Here is a 20,086-nt window from a genome sequence, read left to right as displayed (position 1 = left end):
ACAGAGTTCCAAATACTGTCAACAGCAAATAGATCTTCCCAGTGTGACCTATTGGAGTAGACAATGGCAAGTGCAGCTGTTGTCTTCCTGATAGTGCAGGAAAGCAGACTCTGTACAGTGGAAAAACAAGGGAATTAAAACTGAGAACTCTTCTTTGGATCTTTCTATGCAACAAAGTCCTAGGAGTAGATAACAATAGGTCATTGGACAACGTGGTCTAATGGAAATTCCTTTATCTTCCTTTTTTACCACTTTTCACACACTACTTGTAAACAATGCTGTCTACACGGTTGTGAAAATAATTTTGGTAGTGCTAAGCCTTCAGAAATTGTATCCAGAGGACCAACATTATAAGATGGGGTAAAAAATGGAAAATCTATTCCAGTAGTTGTAGGTTAAATAAAGATATTCTAGAGCTTGCATTAGGAAGTCAGCAACAATGCAATAGTCTGTCAGATCAGTAATGGTTGAAAGGGTTTTTGTTTTCTGCCTCTTTTCCCCTGTTCTTCTCACTCTTTCATATATATATGACTGGATAGATTTGCCTTCATTCCTGCAGCTGTTTGACATGCAGGTTAGTACTGCCGGTAATTGTGGAATTTCTTTCAAGTCTTTCTAGAACACCAAGTAAAAGTTATGTTAAGAATTAAGCAGGAAACATAGATGCTCTTAAAACTTACCAAAGCCTCTGCATATTTAGTATAAATATGCATCCACTGCATTCTAGCCCCCCCACAGATACACAAAATGAAGAAGCACATCCTAAATTTGCTTTAAAATGTGCTGCTGTGAACCCTCATTAACCTTGGTATTTTAACTGAGTTATCCTTTTTGCAAAAGGGCAGCTCTGTGGAATATCCTCAGAGTCTGAATGTGATTGTCTTGATCAAAAGAAGTATCATATAAAAATTACTCTCTGCAAGCCTGCATTCAAAATGAGAATGTTTAGCATCTCAGGTGGTTGGTGGCTTTATGAGGAGCTCTAGGCAAAGGAAGAGTTTTGCAGATGATGATCTCTGAAGTCTAGTAGGTCTGTTGGAAAGAGGAATTCCTCACTATTTTGGAAGAGCATGTGTTGGCTGAAAAAGCAGAGAGGGAAAAAATTATAGCAGGAGGAAGGGAGATCTGAATACACTATGCTGTGCAAATGCCAGCTTTGTTAGATTCTGCCTATTTTTGAGGTGTGTGCAATCTCCAGAAGTGGTCAGAACAGGAAAGAAATGAAGGACATTTGATGTGCTTGAATGCCTCACCTCTTCACCACAGCCATTCCCCTCATGCAGAGTAATTGGCCTAGCATTGATTATGTGGGAGATGGATTGCCACGCACATTTATATGGCAATTAGATTTTATTATTTACCATTTAACATGCATCACCAACTTTCCTCACAGTCCATTGCACAAGCAGACTGCTTTGGTTTTACATCTGTTTAATCTTTTTCAATGCTAGTGCTCTTCATCCAGTCTTTAGTGGGGGTAAAACAAGCAAAGAGAAATAGATGAGCTGGGAATTGAGGAATATTATTGTCAGGAAAATGTTAAATGTTTTTGTATGACTGTTTCTTGTGAGGAGAAAATTGGTTTTTGAGAACAGAATTGTTGGGGAAATGGTGGATTTTAACCTGAAGAAGTCTTCAGATGTGAGCACTTACTTTTTGAATATCTCCTTTTGTCTGTTCAATGCTTATCTCCTGAGGACATTGTTGTGTGGTTGCTGTTTCTCACACACCAGCACTCTCTATGACACAGCTTTACTTGCCTGTGAAACATGGGCACATTTGTGTAATCCCTCAGGAGCACTAAACTGAGTTGAAAATTGTAATAAGAATGAAATCTGAGCACCGAGAGGTGGGTGCAGAATTGGACAGCACATCCAGCAGAGCATAAGGAAAAGTTTTTTGGCAGAAGAATATTTGTGGAACTGTGGAAAGTCTTCAGTGTAGTGCTGTGCAGTGTGATGGAATCAGGAGATTTGAGGTGGAGCAGCACCTGTATCTCCATTGTGGACTGCCATGGAAATTGTGGCAAGGGAAAACTGGAAGATGCTGTTCCTGGTGCACCCATCAACTGTAAATTCTTTCTGGTACCTCTTAATTCTCCTTGCCTTTTTTTTTTTTCTTTTCAGTGTGGACTAGAGGGCAGTGCTACAGTGAAATTGTAAAAAGAACAGCAAAGTATCACTCAAAAGAAGAAATATCTTCAAAGTTCCATTCTCTTGACAAATAACTACAATATGTACTATTGTGCCAATAAGGGTGCCTAAAGAAAACCCACAATGTCAGCATTTCAGTGCTGGTGATTTCTTTTTTTTTTCCTAATATATTTAATGGTGTATTCAGGCAAGATACTGAAAGCAGTGTAGAATTGGGGTGAAAAGATCAGTTTCTATATTCCTTCCCAAAAGAGTGACTTGCTAACCTAGAAATTCTTCTTTATTTTTTCCTTTTTATTTGCCTTTATAAACGTTTTTGCCTTGCTTGGTTGTCAGTATAGGGAATGTGAAGATGAAAGCCACCACATGTCACATCATAAAACAGCCTCTTGCCTGAAGTATTTGAAAGGACAGATAATTCAGCAGAGCCTGGACAAGTAAACTAGCCACCCTTTCCCTCCTTAGGTGAGAGAGGGTCTAAAAGTGACAGAATTCATCACTCCAATAGGAAAAATATTTGAAAACACTATTTTTCTTTTTAAAAAAATCACATCAAAACCAAAAGACATCAACCACAAATCAATACTGAAGCTACAGAATGGACTCTTTGATGTGAGTAAGTGGACATAAAACACTAAGTTTACATTTTCATGTCTTCCCTCAAGTGCCCTTCCTTGCAAGTGGTAGACAAAATTCAGTCATGCTTTGCTCTAGCACCAAGCAGGCCTGTGAATGCACAGCAAAGTGCATATTCTCTGCTGCAAAGGGGGTTTGAAAAGCCATATGCTGGAGCGTATGCGCTGCAGAAGCTGTGTGGATGCAGCATTTAAGCCTTTGTCAACAGTTCTGTTTATTAATGGGTTATGATCACAGCAGACTTCTTGGTTAATGAAAAAAAAAAAAGAGCAATTATGTCTCATCAAGGTTTGTTTAAGGAGCAAACACTTTCTTGGTATGGAACAAAGAGCAAGTGTTTACTCAGGACTGATGAAGGTGAGAAGAGATCCTGGAATGACCAGTATTCAGGCCCAGTTCTTTTTGTAAGGTGTGTGCTGAAATTTGAAAGAAAAATCTCCACTGTTCTCTGCCTATTGCACAAAGTAAATGTGCAAAAGGTGGGTGATTTTGTATGCTGGGGAGGTGAGAAGGTGATCAAGGCCAACTAGGTTCCCATATTTCAGTGAATGTCAAAGACATCGGAATGCCTACCTGACATTTCCATTTGAGACAGCAGCCCTTCACTGGCAACCAGGATGGTGTCTGTTCTTTTAGTCAGTGCATATTCAGCTTGTGTGGAGTAATTTATTTTCACAATTCAGTTGCCTTAAAAATACCATGAGTTGGGATTGTGTGGGTTGTCTTAGGATGAGTTCCACCATGAAGTTTGTAGTGCAATTATTAAGATACTACAAAGTGATTTCTATTGATCTGGTAACAGCAGCTCATCTGTTTTAGGAGGGACTGGAATAAAGTGAACACTGTTTTCTTTCGCGATTAGACTTTCCCTATGGCATTTCTCAGTTTCTGCAGTCCTCCTTTGTCTTTGCCTGCCTGAGGGAAGAAGCTGTTTTATGCTTGATCGTTTTGAACTAGCATATTTGGAGAAAAGTGTGCCTGACACCTTGGCTTCACCGCAGCCAGATGTTCCTTTGTATTTCCACGTGTCATATAAAGGAATTGTGGAGATGCCTGCTGTGTTTTCAGAATCCACCACAGTATGCCAGGGCTATCCATCTCCTTCCTGGGGAGTAACACCACCCTAGTACACCACAGAAGCACTCTCAATCCTAGCCATGACAGTGATTTACTACAGTGTGACATTAGAAACATGACAAAGCAACTTCTTCTAAAAGGAAGGAGAAATTAGGAGAATAGCTGAAAATATTTTAAAGCCAGCAGCACAAGGAGAGATTGAGGGAGAGAATGTCTGCTCTTGGAGAGAATGATGGATTTGAAGATGCTTTTGTTCAGGCATATAAAAATATTCCAGAGACACTGTCTTTATGGATTATGAAAAAGTCAAGCCACAATTCCTTCCACTGTTGTATTTACTCTTTATTTTTAATTTTTTTTTGGGTCATACCTGGGGCCATATTTGAATGAATGGTTTTCCTTTCTTGTCAGCAGAAGTGTTCAAGAAATGAACACCAGATATGTACACGAAGCACACAGATGTAGGAGAGTAAAGAAGTCTAACTATACCCTGGCTAAACTACTTGTTGCCTGATGTCACAAATTTTGTGTACCAAACTGCTGCTGGTTTGTTAAGGGGTCCAGGTGCACCAGTCACACCTGAGCAGCATTCTTATGTTGTTACCATCATAAACACATGGAAAACAATTCCCTTTCTACTTATGTTTGAAGACAATGCTGTTAAATGAAGTTAATAGTTTTTGCCCACCAGGATATAGCATGCAAGAATTCTCAGGAATGGAGGAAAGGAGAAAAGTCTGTGAAGTGACCTGTCAGCAATGCCACTAATGCCAGATAATAACTCTTAATAACTTCTGTTAGTCAGTCAGAAAATAGAACAGCATCTTCAATCTTTGTTTTACATTTCTTTGCTTTAGCATTTGCAAAGTTCTTATTTTGAAGAAATGCAGAGGCTTGGGATAAAAAAAGATGAGCTATTACAGGAGGACTTGGCATTTGTTTTACCAACAGTTGCGTGTGACTCACTGTTGTGTGGTGTTCTGTGTGCTTTTGCATAAGTGTGATTCCAATAATGAATACATTGAGAACTTGGGTTAATTTATTAGCCAGCAATTTGTTTCTGTGTTAAATTTACTTGTTATTAAAGCACAAATCAACTCTAAGTCAGAAAAGTGATTAATAAGTGTAAATAGGAAAGATCCTGTTGGAATACCTGATGATCTGCAGTACCTGTAAAAGATGCAGATTAAACCCAGTAGAATCTTCTCTTTAGGAGTGCTTATGGCATAACTGAGCAGTACCAACATTGCCATGAGCAGGTCTGGCTCTGAAAGTGCTGCCTTCCAGCTGATTCCTCTGGCCTGCCATGAATGTGCCAGTGAGAACATCCCTGAAGCACTTTTTAAAAATTTTATTTTATTTTTTTGCCTCAGAAAAACAAAGAGAGGAAACAATATTCTCCCACTCCAAAAAAAAAAAAAAAAAAAAAGGAGATAAATCTGTGCACTGACTCTAAATACAAAAAAAAGAGGAGAGTTGTGAGATCTGCTCTCAAGTAAGCTGCTTTATTTGAAGCTTTTTTAGGGATAAGAAGGAAATCTTGGGTCACTCTATTACCTTACCTCTTTCTTTTCTACCTGCAACTTTGCCTATGACAATTGGCATATATTTTACATAAATTTGTTATTTTCCTTAATAAATTAAAGAAAATCAGGATTAATATGAGAAAAATTAGACATTTTCAGGAACACATTGAAAAATCAAACTGAACTTTAGAAGACAACATGTACAAGGAGGGCAACAGCTTAGTTCCAGAAACTATGGCTGTACATTTTCAGTGGGTAGCAGTGTAGCATTAGTGTTGCATTTAGGCTCCAGCCAGTTTACACAGTGTCATAAGCTTGTACTATTGATCTGCTGAACTGTGGTACCTTACTTCATGAAATAACTTACATGTAATTCATGCCTGTAAGTAGGCAGCTACACAACAAAGGTTTTGCTCTAAAATTTTGGACTAAAATTTCCAGTAGTGAAGCTGTACTTACATAAGAAGTGGGAAAGAGAAAACCTGGGAATTTGTATTGCACTATGTTGATTCCTCTGATCTCTTTTAGTAGGAAGAGGGAAAATCTTTTCTCTTTCCTGAATATCTGCCATCACATGTTTGAGGTAAAATTTAATTAACAATATTTTCTGCAATCCTGTCTTTCCTGAAAGTCTGATGGATTGAGTTTTGTTGGAAACTACTTCTTTATTGAGATGAACATGAAAGTAGCATGTGATTAACTGAAATAAAAGTAACAATTCAAACATTTTGTGATGGCAGATAAGAAAAATTGCCAAGTGAAAAAAATAACTAATTTTAAAACAAAAATAAAAATCTAAGTTTTAATTCCAGAGAGTATCCCTTAGCAAAAATTTGTCTGAGAGAAAGTGCTTTTCATGCCAGCAGCAGCAAACTCAAAACACATATGGTATTAAATATTTGATATCAAATCTGGGAAGATTACCTCATAGTCATAAAAATATGTTTATATACTTTATAAAAGGAGAAATCTAATAGTCAGTATGGCTGTTCAATACATAAGATATGCATTTGTGTTAGGTGTGAACTACATGTACATTTGATTTTGAAAAGCAGAACTCAAAGTTATTTTGAACATCAAACAAAATTACAATATTACCCAGAACATGTATTTATAAAAATTGTGTCTTTAATAGTATAAAATGATCAGTCTAATTGTCAACACTCTTAAAGTACTGTAAGTAAGCTGAAAGGATGCAGCTTATTTAGGCTCCTCAGTATATTGTACTTCACTTCATATGATCCCTATTTGGCAATGTTCCAAATATATATTTTGGAACAAATATATATTTTTTGGAACATTTTCAGGAGAAAATATTCTGAGTTCCAGTTTATATGTTGGCACATTGACCTGGATTTCTGCTAGCCATCCATCATAACTGGCAGCTACTGCATGACTGTATATAGCAAACTCAACAGGTTTGAGAGATGGATATCAGGAATTAGCAGGGGATCAATCTGAAAGGTTGTGGTTTTAAAGATGTAACTAATCACAGAATAAAAAGGGTTGCTTGAACAGTATATTTTTAAAAAGAGGTTACACGTGTCGTGTGCAATAGATCAAGTTTAACTTTTTTCATCATAGAAGTGATTTTCTTAACACTATTCTATGGAATGGTTTCCCTCTTTTAAGTCTATTTGGATCAGTTGTGATGAATTATCTCTCTATTCTGAGCTGGCAGTGACTGAAGGCACAAAGCTTCAGGGAACCTGGAAAGGTTTTGCTTTCTAGATGTTCCATCTGAGAAAAAGATGAAGAACCTTTATCATTGTGCAAGGGTTTTAACTTTGTTTTCAGTTCAGCAGATTGAAAAATGCAGGAATCTTTCTGCTGTGAATGAATTAGATCCCATTTGTGGGAACAGATGGATCACCATCTTTTAATCTGTTGTTTAATCTCATGCTAGTGAGATTTACATTGTACCTCAGAGCTCTAGAGGAAAGCAAGATCATATTTTCCAAATTATCTACATGGAATGGATAAAGTTTGAGGTGTCTTAATATATGATGTTACAAAGGTTGCTAAGACTTTAGGCTGGTTTGCTTATAAATTCTTTATGTTAATAAGCATTTTCCTAAGGATGTTCCATTTTCTCTTTATTTCAGTAATTCAAATTCAGCTGAATTTTAGGGATGATATGTGGTGACTAAAGATTTTTCTCAGTCTTACAGACGTTTATTTGTTTCAGGTTATTTCCTCACAGGCAAACTGTAAACCATTACAAACAGCACTAAATTGCAGTCCCTTTCAAACAAGAAATATGCCAGGACAACCAGCAAAAGGTGTACCTGTGATTTACACCAATCAGAGGGAGATTAAATCTAGCCACATGGGGTAGTGACAACAGTACATTCTGAGTTCTGTCACTGTAAAATCTGCCTACAAAGCTCAGCAATCACGTAGGAAATCAACAGTTTTGCAATTGAGCTCATGAGGAAAAAGTCTTTGGTACTGGAGTGCCTGGTCTTGTGGTCTAGGCTCCAAAATCAGCCAGACTGGGGATTGTTCTGGAAAGCACAATGTAGATTAGAATGTATATTCAGATAAACTGCTGCAAATTTGTGGTGGCAAAAAACCAAAAAACAAAAAACCAAAAAAAACCAAAACAAAACACAAAAAAAAAAAAAAAAAAAAAAAAAAAAACAAAACAAAAAAATTATCAATGAGGATTTAATGCCTGGTTAAACCTGCAGCCTGACACTTGAGGCATACTTAGGGAGGTTTTTATGGTTATGTTGGATTGAAAGGTGACTGTTCTGTCTGCCAGACACACCCAACACATGAAAGAAATGTAGAGCCTGAATTGTTTTAAAAAATAAAAGCATCCTTCCCTCGATGTTAAAGAGGAAAGTTAGAGTTATGTGCTTTCAAAGTAAGTCTGTCACAGAGCGAGGAATTACTTGAAGGGAAAAAAAGCCCTGGTTTTCAGTCCTGAGTAAGTTGCCTGAGGTTCATCAGAGCAAGCTGTTTGTTATAGGTGTCTGCCATTATAATAATTTTTGGCAGCAAAATTCCATTTGCTCAGTGTTCATATTTCTGTTTTAAAGGCATCTAACTCCCCTTGCTCCCACATGAGTTTCAGTGGGGATAACTGGTCATTTTGCTGCTTAACAATGGTATTTCTAAGTTTTTCCTTCTATGGGTCCCTCAATCTTTTGTTTCTTGGTGTACTTCTGAATGGATCATTCTGGATACATGGACTACAGGTGGATTCTGTTGCCTTTTATCTCACTTTTCTGTGTCCATTACTGGCATGGTCTGTGGCCAGCCTCCCTGAATATTAAACAATTACATGAACAAATCATATGAACAATTGTGTCAGTGCTAGATGAGTTTCTAGATGGGGATTCTGTGATTTAATCCTCCTCTCTGCAATAGAAGCATGTTTCCTGAACACGTGAGCTGGCACGTGGAAAGCTTGCCCAAGTACTTCTAAGTAATCAGCCATACAAATTTGAAGTCTACATTTACATTTGAAAAAATATAGTCCTGAAATGCTGTAATATTTTGCATCTTATCAGTGTTACTGTCTTCTACATTTATTTCAAAGAATATTTTTTGACATATCTGTCATTCAGCCCAAAAAGGCCAGAAGATCAAATGAGTCAAAGGTTCTGCTGGTTCTTTTTTTGTATCTAATATTTATTTTTCTTCACCAGGTGATTTGTATATTGGAGGAGTGGCCAAAGAAATGTTTAAATCCTTGCCCAAGCTGGTGCACGCAAAGGAGGGATTCCAAGGCTGCCTTGCATCAGTTGACTTGAACGGACGGCTCCCTGACCTCATCTCAGATGCTCTCTTCTGCAATGGGCAGATAGAAAGAGGATGTGAAGGTATTAAATATGCTGGTTTTGTTGTTTTTTGGTTTTTTATACATACATATATATATATATATCATAGTGAAAGTACTGTGCCAATCCTGCAGGGCTTTTTTGATATTTACACTCCATATATCAAGAGACTATATTTTACCTGCTTCTAATTGATCTTGCTTCACCCTTTCTTACATAAAGGCTGTGTTTTTTAGTATTATGGAGACAGGCATATGCCTGCCCTAAAGCACAAAGATTAATCTGAGAACACAAGTTAACTACAGAATGTTAAATGTACGTTCCTTACTTCCCAGTAGCAAGATTTTTTTGCATGTGTTTTGTTTACTACTGATGTATTTTAATTAATGATAACAACAGTAACAATTAGCTTCAATGAAGTTCTTTATATCTTCATAGCACTCAGGCATTAGTTAATGCTGAGACCTTAGCTAAGTAATTCAAATTTTAAAGCAGACATTTTGAGTTGGTTAATTCAAGGCTAATTTATGAAACTTTTTAATACCAATCTTTGTATTTTTGCTCACCCCTTAGATTAGTATTGACATGAACCTTTCTATCTGAAATCAGTAGCAGACAAATATGTTTTATCTCACAATATTATTTCCTTATTGACTCATCTGGTATATCATGAAATTTAAGTGAGGACAGAATTAGAAGAAGTGTATTTCTAATTCAGGAATGTCAATCTCTAGCTATTTTTCCAGCTGTCATTTGATCCCACATTATTTTTACTATGGTTTATGGAATAATTTGAATACATTTTCTGTCCCTGCATCTCTAATTTATTCACATAATTCTGGATTTTGTGTTTATGTTCAATTTTATATGTTCTCCCTTCTCTCAAGTGCCATTCTTCTCTGGACAGAAAAGTGTGTAAATGACATTATAAAATCTATTTCAAGTTGGAATCTTAATGATTTTGATATCAAGTTTGTTAAGTATGCAAATTGACATTGTAAAAATCCAAGGAAAGCTGGGGGGTGTCTCAAGTTTTAGGAGATAAAACTTCCTGGTGGATAAAGTCTGTCTCCTCTTTTGTTGTGCCTACAGTGCATTTAGACATGTGCAACATTTTTGTTCTTTACCTGCTATTTTAAATTAGTAATATAAGTTTTATTGTTAATACATAGAAACAGACACTAAAGCTACAGAAAAATAGAAGATGGGAATTTTGCATATGTCTTTCAGGAGTGCAAAAATATGTATTAGTTTGCCACTGAGTTTAGAAAATTAGATTCTGCTTTCTGAATGGTTTTAGCAATTCCATCCCTGCACCATCCCTCCAGACAGTCAAAGTATGTCTTAATTCTATTATGCATTTCATAGCTTCTTTTGAAATTATGTAATTTCCTAAATGAATTTTCTGTACTTCAAAGAAATAATGCCATGGGCCTGGTGTGTGAGTTCACCTTTTAAACCACTGGCACAACTCAGCTATCAGTGGATTTAATAAAGCTACCAACAATTTAATCAAGGCCATAAAGCTATTGTCCTTTTTGGTAGAGAGTGAGTTTTTCCAACACCAAAATCACCTGACACAAGAAACTGGTCAAACCAGATGTGCTGCCTGGCTCCCAGAGAACTGTCTCCTCAAAAGTTTTCTGCCTGCAGAAGGAAATCTTTAACAGCATGGAATGAAATATCCCCTTCCAACCTTTCTGCTTAACCTTGCAAGTTATCTCTTCCATCTCACTTGTTTGCTTCAAGTCCTCATGTCTGACCCATCTGTCAGTTTTTTGTTTGCAGATCGTGGATTCAGATTTCCAAAAAAGTATTCAGCCAGCTAAAATATGATTTAGGTCACTTGTGAATTCAGGTGCCTCCTAGGAAACCCTTGCATGCCTCAAGCTGGTCCTGCCTCTGCTGCTGTGTCCAGCCAGGATGTCTCCATCCTTACAGAGCTGAGAGTTGTGCATCAATCCCACCTGCCCTGGAAGTCCTCTGAGACATCGGGTCCAAAGAGCTCAGGACACAGCAGCAGAAGTAATTTCAGAAGTGTTAGTCACCACCACTTTCAGTTCTGAAGACAGCTGGTATATACCCAGGGTTAAGATATCAGGTTCTGCAAAATCTGTCCTGAGAAGTGAGGCACTTGGATTTGTTGTTTTCCAGATTTATGGGATTGAATTCCCCATATTTCAGGTAGATATCGGGGGGAAAAAACCCCAACAAATCTTATTCTCTCTTCTGTCAAACTCTCAAACTCTGAAGCCATAATGTACTTCTAATTAATTTTATCTGTTATATTTTGTACTTAAAATATTTCTTTTTCTCAATAATCTGACGCTCATAAGTGTACTAAACATTTTGAGCCAAACCACCCATGGGATTGCTCTGGCAAATTGGAAGGTTTGCCTTTTGAAGCTTCAACCACAGAGAGAGATATCTCTATCATTGAGCATGAAACATAATTTACACTTGGAAGAATCCACCTTCTTGACAAATTTTCAATGGCTAGAACAGATAGAAGCTAACAGCTAGAAAGATAAATATGCTAACTAGCTCTTTGAATTGTTAATGGCAAACCCCAAAGCCAGGTTGTGTCAACACAGTTTTCCTCCAGTCAAATCAATTGTACTTCCTTTTCCCACTTAAAACAAAGTATGCTACAATCATAGTTTTTATATAGTTATAAGAAAAATGCACTGTGTGTATACGTGTATATAAAATACGTGCATATAAAATGCAATTTGTGTATTATATGAACTACATGAAAAAAAATCACAGCATCAACATACATGAGGATTCTTGGTGGTAAGATAAGAAATTTGTTTTAATAGTATATTGTAAAACATATATGTGTCAGTTTATAATGCTTATTGTGATATATATTGCATGCAAGCCCTCACATAGGACAAATGTAAAGGGGATCACAAACTCAGGCAATTAAAAAATCTGCAGTGAAGACTGAATAAATTAGAATATTTAAAAAATTGAATGTGAACACAGAAAAAGTGATAGAGAAGGGTGTGTTACAGTATTTTTAATAACTATCTTTGTAGTTCAATAAATAAATGTATATATAGGAAAATATGAACTTGTTAGGGTAAATATCATGGTATTTACCACCATTAAACAGTTGTCTTCTGTTCTTTGGGGAAAAAGTAATCCTTCTTTTGCTAAAAGAAATGCTTACATGCAAGCTAGTCTTGATAGCAATTTTAGAATAATGACTAATGTAGATAAGCCAAGAGTGTTAAGAATCAATTTAATAATAGTTTTAAAAAAAAAAAAAAACACAAACCCTCACTTTTTTTGGCAAAATTCTAGCTATATTTTTTTCTAAATATGTATTTTCACATGCACTTCCTAATGTGCCTACAGGGTCCTGCAGTTTATGTACTTTCAAGTCCTTGTGACTTCTGCTCTACTTTTGCAAAGATGAGGAAATTCAACATTGCATAACTAAAGTGTAAATAAATCCATGAATATATAACATTTAAACACCTACAGATATTTTCACTTCAGCTTTGTAAAGTTTCCGAGTAGCAGAATCTGGTGAGAAAAATTGTGTCTTGTCAGCTGCGGGATTCTGTCATTATAATCCTCTGCTCAAGAAAGGGTGATGTAATGCCCAAATGTCTAAACTTCTGGGCTCAGAACTCCAAAGAAAAAAGAAATCACTATCTAATGTCTGCCTGCTGCAGTCAGCTATAGATGGTGGTGGTATTTTTTATCTAAATAATAATAGTAGTCGTAATAATAATAATGATAATAATAGTATCCTAATGGGATAAAATATAAGAAGTAATAATTTTGCCAGGACAGGGATGCAGTGTACCCTGTCCTCCCTCTCAGTGACTTTGATGACTGTTCAGGCCCTGCTTCAGAGATTGAGCTGTGCCTCATTTAGAGGAAGAGGCCATGGAGCTGACTTAAATCATATTGATATGGATTTCCTTAAAATACCAGCAGATCAAAAGAAAATCCCACACTGAGATATTTGAAGGTCTAATGGAAAAGAAGGGTTACGAGGATTTCTCTCTGGAGTGTGATTTTTAATTTATTTATGTAATCTTTGGACCAGCTTTGTCCCTTTATCCTCAGTGACTGGCTGTGGGAATTTCAGACAGATATTGAGGTGCCTCCCCAAAACAATTTGGGACAATTTTATAATCCCAGAACCAAATTTTTCCTTGTAGTGTGAAATGTGTGTGAGAGCTCATAGTAAATTGTGGTTTACAGTCTGTATTTCAGTCTTCATTCACCAGGCACGGAGAGAGGCCTGGAAAAGGCAGACCAGAGGATGATGGTGCTAATTATTCTTGAATTCACTGTATCTGAACATGACAAAGGGCTAGTCAGGATTCAGCCATGCATTTACTCTGTTAATGCATTCATAGCTAGCCAAGGAAGAAAAAACCCCACACTTTTAATTTTCCTCCATTACATGTCATCAGCTCAATTAACCATTATATTTCTAGTAAAATACTGGCAAATTACTGCTTTCTTATTTTGGCTTGCCTGAAGATTTATGGCTATTAGCATTAATTTGTTTGCATTATATGGCATTTCTTTCTCTCTTTAACAGCAGCATGCACTTTATTCTGGATGGTTTTTTTCTGTGTTTGCTGCCATTTCAATATTGCTTACTAACATTTACTATATTTTGCTTTTTTTTTTATTTTGCTGACAAAGTTGCATTGATGAAAGCTGATTTGCAAGGTAGATAGCCCTGTGTGTATTACACAAGACTGAAACCCCCAATGCACAGTTGGATTTCTGCAATAAATGCTCTGTCCATTTCAGAACTAAAGTGTGTTATTTCATTGCTGATTTTGCCTTTCACACCTCTAAAACAATGGGCTAAATGAACCTTCTTTTTCCAGCATGGCTTGCATAAAGGCTTTCAGTCTTGAATATGTTTGTATAGTGATTGCTTTAGTGCTTTGATCATTCCTTTTTGAAATTTCTTTATATTTCAGTAGTCTATTTATGATTCTCTAGAAATAGAGTAGCTTTGTTTTTTTCATGTATATGTCACATTTTTGGCATGCCAGTTCATTAGTAGTCTGATTTTCTGCATTTCCCCTTTTAGAAGGAACCTGCATGGGATCCCAAAGCATGTGAATTGGTTCTTGTCAACATTCCAGCCAAAGAATCCCAAACTGCGCTGAATTTCAGATCTAAATAATTTAAAATAGTTTGTGGGATTAATATAATTGTAATAGCATAGCTTCATTTTATTATTTCTTAAAACTTGTTTCATTTTTCTATTTCATAATTCAGTCTTTCATATCCCAGAGTTTTGATTCCTGTGGCATCCGGCTTTGCTGTTTGAAATGTATTTACAGGAAGAAATAATGAAGTTTTTAGACAACTTTTAGCCAGTTAATGGTCTGACATGAGATTAACAAATAACTGACAACAAAGTTAATATTCCCACTGTACCTGGAATAATTCTGCTTCTGTTTTGTGCAACCTTATGTGTTTGACATAGTGATCTTACAACTGAAGCAAATCCCCCCCTTTTAATGTTACATGCTGCTCCAAAACCAGTGAGTTTATGTGCGTTTGACTTGGTAACTCTTTGCTCATTTGATTTGAGATGTTGGCAACTACTCAGTGTGGCCCACTGGGAAGTACCTTTCTTTGGGAGACGAAGTGCAAGTCCTTTTTTGTGTGTTCTCATTAGGCCCCAGCACAACGTGCCAAGAGGATTCCTGTGCAAACCAGGGCGTGTGCCTCCAGCAGTGGGATGGGTTCAGCTGTGACTGCAGCATGACCTCCTTTAGTGGACCATTATGCAATGACCGTAAGTACATGGAAAAATGTCCCTCTGAAAACCTGAAGTAACATTTGAAGCAAGTGCCTAAAGCTTTATGTTGTTTTAATATTAGACATTTAACTGGGCTGGTAAACCCTGTGAAAATCTGTAAGGTTTGTGGTAAGAACAAAGAATATGCTTTATAAGTTTTGGAAAATGTGCAGTATCAAACACAGGCAGAACTTGGTTTTGTTGCACTTGATTCCAAGTCCAATATACTGATGGTTACCTGTTTGATGCAGTCCCTTTCCTACCTAAATATTTCAAATGGATTTTTTTCCTGATTGAAAACACGTTTTACATTTTGTTATCTTAATGTAGCACTATCACAAGGGCTATAATTACTGTGAAACAGTTGAGAAGGCTTATTATCTCCCTTTGTGGATTTCTTTAGGTGACACACTAAATATGCCAATAATAAAAGCATGCTGAGTATTTTAGTTCTTTTAGATTTCATCTGAATAACATGCAGCAACCATCTGGTCTTCCAGGAAAAGCTTAAATGTGTCAAAAATAAGGGTCCTGATTCACCAGCTTCATAATGTAGTTTTATTCCAACCTAACCTTATTGATCTAAATAGAATTATGCAGGAGTAATGGTAGAATAATAATGGAGAGCCATAATGTTCCATGGTAAATGATAAAAGTAAGCTGCTGATTTTTGGTTTGAGTTTATCACATTTGTAATATCCAAATGTTGCATATTTTTATACCCATAAGAAGACTGAATTGCTTTAAGGCATTTTTATTTCTGTTTGTATACATTTATCTTTAGAAAAATTACTGACAATAGGAAGTGTTGTATAACTACCCAGTCAACTATTCTGTATTTTTCTGTCTTGTTCTGGTTCTCTACACTAAAGCAAGGCATGCCATCTTGACAGACCCAAAATCAGCAGAATATTTAAAATCTGAAATGCTATTTGCTCAAATTGTGTTCATGACAGGGCTAGAAAATTAACTGTATGCAAAAGCCAGTAATTTATTTCCATGAAAGTTCTGTAGTTTGAAAACTAGAGAAAGGATGAAAGGACTTATTCTGTTTCTCTGCAGTTGCTCTTATGGTAGAAATAAAATGTGGTATTGGAAAACCTTCAATGATTTGAGCAAAGGTTTGGGTTTACTTTATATATATGAGTTCGCGCTTCTCAGCAATGTACATGTCATATAGCTAAACATATGATTTTAAAGTTTCATCCCCCTACTTACTACAAGAGAAAAGTGTTTCTGTTTTGCTTTTACATTGTTATTTCTGTTTTGTAATCTTTTGAGTTGTTTCAGAAGTAACTAAAACCTGTGAATTATAACATCTAGCAAAGGAGAAACTCATAACTTTTAGTAGAAATTGTTGTGTGGATCTGGAATATTCTATTGATTATTTCTTCAAGTGACAGGTGATGCATAAATCTGGCAAATTGATGAGCTTATTTAAGAAAGATATTTACCTGTGAATACTCATTTATACAGTACCATCATAGATTACACACAATTGCACACAATTGAGATATCTCACAATATGCCACAGCTGATGATGGTAGGAATCCTTTTAGAAGCTGGTTGCTAAAAATACTTACTTTATTCCTAGAAAAAAATCTTTTAAACTGTTTTTTTTATGGTTGTTGTAGTTGAAATATAAATTTATCCTCAATACGGATGTTTTGGAATAGAATGCAGAGTCTAGCAAATATAATATATTTTGTTTCTGCTTTTTCTTGGCTCCTTAGATTAGTTCAGATACCAAAAAAAAAAAAAAAATCTTCAAAACCCATCTAATAAGAGAGAATTTTTGTAGCAGTAAATGTGCCAGAAAGGAGGAAAAATTATATCAGTGTCATCTGCATGCTCTGAGCCTGCTCTCTGCTGTGTTTGGGAAGAGCATAATGGGAAGAGAAATGATGAAATGTTACTACAGCTTTTGAAAGGTGGCCCAGGCTGCACGCCACAGACTAAACTTCATGGCACTGAAATAAGACAAATTCCCTTCATATGAGGAAACCTTCCAGCAACAGGTCTGGAATAGCAGCTGCTTGTTGCTGAAAATGCATCCCCTTCAGGAAGGATGTAGGCACCTTCCTGAGCATCTTTCCATTGCAGATTGTGCGTGGAGCAACACTGGTTGACAGAAGCTCAAATTTAACCCAGTGCTGCTACTCAGGCAGGCCCTGGGCTCACTTTACAAGTGAATATTCTGTTTTATATAAAATGGAAGGCATAAGACATCAAAATCTCATAGACAGATTTTTTTTTTTTTTAGTCTCAAACCCCAGCAATTGACCACTTAAGTGTCAGTGGTAATAAGAGAAACAGTTAGAAGTATTTAGTTAAGGTGATGGTATCTGTATGAAAACACAGTTAGAAAGTGTGCCATTCTTGTCAAAATGCTGGACAGATGAAGGAGGAGGGAACAAAACAACAGAGAATAGGGAGTGGGTGTTCAGATGGGTTTCGCTCTCAGCCAGGATTTAACTCATCACACCTCACCTCGTGTTTTGCTCCACGAGCCCTTAGGGGACATATCTTATTAGAAATTTCAGTGATAAAATTGCCAAGGTGAGAGAGGAGCTGTCCAATCCTTCTGTTCACAGCAGAGTCAGATTGCCCAGATTATCTGGGTCCTCTACAAAGATGAAGGCTCCATAACCACTCTGAGAAACTGGTCACAGTGCTCATTCACCTTCACAGTGCAAATATTTTCTTAAAATTTAAATTATATTTAATATATTTCTGTTTGTGCCTATTGCCTCTTGTTCTGTCACTGGACACCACTAAGAAAAATCTGTCTTCTTTGCCTCATATACATCAATTATTTCATGACATTGATGGATCCCCACTGAGCCTTCTCTTCTCCTGGCTGAGCAGCCCCTGCTTCCTCACCCTCTCTTCATAGAAGAGAGCTCTTGATGGCCTTTGTGGCCCTTTGCTGGGTAAACACAAGTTTATTCCTGTGTTCTCCTGTTGTTCTTGCACTGGGGAGCCCAGCACGTGGGAGCAGTGCTCCAGATGCATCTCAGCAGTGCTGAGTAGAGTGGAAGGATCAGATCTCTCAAACTTTCTGCAACATTTTACCACCATCTCTCACATCTCTCAACCATTCTGCAATATTTTACCACCAGCAACCAGTGTTAGGCTTTTTTTTTTTCTGCCACAAGATCACATTGCTGACCCACGTGCAAATTGCTCACTATCAGGATGCCCAGATTCCTCTCTGTCAAGCTGTTTTCCAGCTGGTCAAGCCCTAGCTTGTCCTGATGTGAGGGTTTATTCCTCCCCAGGTGCAGGATTTGGCATTTTTTTAGGAGGTTCTTGTCAGTGCATTCCTCCAGCTTGTCAGCATCCCTCTGAATGTCAGCACACGCATCTGGTTGATCAACCACTCCTCCCTGCTTTCTATCATCTGCAATTTGCATAAATGTGCACAAATTACCTTGCTGCATTTAAGCTGATGCCTTCTATGCATTTCCCATAGTAACTCCAGAGCATGAAGATCTGACATGCATTGTTCCTGGGCTTTACAGTGCAAATGTTTCACTTGTATCATTCTCCTCTTAAATCCACAAAACAGGAGGTGTGGAGGAAATAATGAAAGAAACGGTTTCATGGAATGTGTTACAATACATTTCACTGTGCAAGATATTTCTTTAATTTTTGTGATAACATCTACATATTACCCCTATGCTGTTCAGTGTACTATTGGAGATAAATATGTGGAAATTAAAATGAAAACTTTTTTTTAAGTTCACTCATAATGAACACTGTTTGAGGCAGATTGTTTTCTCTCCTAGTCCTAGAGTGTCCTCTGTGTGTCTGCTAGGGAACAAGGAGAAATTTAGGGAATGCACCTCTACAGAAAATGAACTGGGTCAGCTAAGTGTAAGGCTATAGTTTTAAAAGTGTAGTCAGGAGCAGCAACTAAAAAAAGTTGCAAGATCTCAGTAGTCCAGTGAGTATGAAGTGCCTGTAGACCTTAAGCCTTCATGGTGGCAGAGGTGGGAACTTTCAGTGAGCTCTCTGCTGGAAGATAAACATGGCAGGACAAGCTTAGACCCCAAGATGCTATCAGATTAATAATTTTTTTCCTTTGATGTAGTATGACACTTAGAGATTTGGGGCACCAATGCTCTTTAGGCATGATAGATAGAAGTGTTACACTGATTAATGTAAAGCTTGCAGTTGTGGTTTTTCCTACAAGTGCTATCATAAAGAGGCTGAACTAAAAGGATGGTTAGTGGCTGTTTTTACAAATGAATGCATGTCCAATGGGAAAATACATCATGAACATTGTAACCATGTCTAACAGCAGGTTTTGTAGTGAAAGGTGTCCTCCCAGGAAAGTCATCTTTTCTTTTATGTTTTGGTGTGTGGTTTTTTTTTGTTTGTTTGGTTTTTTTTTAATAAGAATAGGGTTGAAAATTACTTTGGCACAGCAAAACAAACCTATAAGAGATTGTCTGCTTTCTATAAGTTTGTAAAGGTTTATATTCAGGCAGTCTTTCAGTACAGCCTTATTAGTGAATGTAATGGCATGTTTGTGGAAACAAATACTGCTATTATGGCATGGAAAATAGCAGACATAATAACATTGTCATATTGCATTAGTACATGAGTGTTCTGTGCCAAATTGCAGGGCAGCTTCAACACTGTCTGTTACCTTAAAGGAATAATGTACTGGTGTTGTAGTCATGATAACTAACACTGTGTCAACACTGGCACCAAAATCCACTTCTGAAGGGTTAGTGCTTCAGCATGCAGTCTCTCCTGGCTAGGAATTCAACATTCTCAGCCACTGTAAGTATAAAACTCTTTTAAAAAGGTTATTTTATTTTATTCTTACTGTTTATCAAGAAAAAAATCAAAAACCCTAATTTAAAGGGAGAGTTCTGTCAGTATTATAAACATGGCTTCACAAAATACATTTGAATTTTTTTTTATATTTGTTTTTATTACAGATATACCTTTCAGCTAAGACTTTACCTGTCTTTGCCAGATTAAACTCCAAGTGTGTCTTGGCTTTCGTAGTCCCCTTTTCTGCACTGGGGGCTGAAGCATGTATGTTTCCAGCAAAACAAATCCTAATTATTTCACATTGAATACATT

The 20,086-nt window shown here is 36.8% G+C and overlaps 1 protein-coding gene across 30 annotated transcripts in view; it reads left to right on the top strand.

Annotated features, from left to right (window-relative positions):
* Window positions 1–20,086, top strand: part of NRXN1 (neurexin 1) — a 668,819-nt gene that overhangs the window by 320,527 nt on the left and 328,206 nt on the right. For 18 of the 30 annotated variants that reach the window (XM_064415211.1, XM_064415210.1, XM_064415207.1 and 15 more), the window contains 2 exons: window positions 9,052–9,225; window positions 14,861–14,980. In XM_064415211.1, coding sequence (XP_064271281.1) covers window positions 9,052–9,225; window positions 14,861–14,980 — 294 coding nt within the window. Of the gene's footprint in view, window positions 1–9,051; window positions 9,226–13,863; window positions 13,891–14,860; window positions 14,981–20,086 lie in introns of all 30 variants that reach the window. The other 12 variants (XM_064415193.1, XM_064415188.1, XM_064415183.1 and 9 more) reach the window with 1 other exon arrangement.

Source organism: Passer domesticus, chromosome 3, assembly GCF_036417665.1.
Source record: "Passer domesticus isolate bPasDom1 chromosome 3, bPasDom1.hap1, whole genome shotgun sequence".
In the NCBI taxonomy this organism is placed as follows: Eukaryota; Metazoa; Chordata; class Aves; order Passeriformes; family Passeridae; genus Passer; species Passer domesticus.
This window is presented reverse-complemented; position numbering and strand designations above follow the sequence as displayed.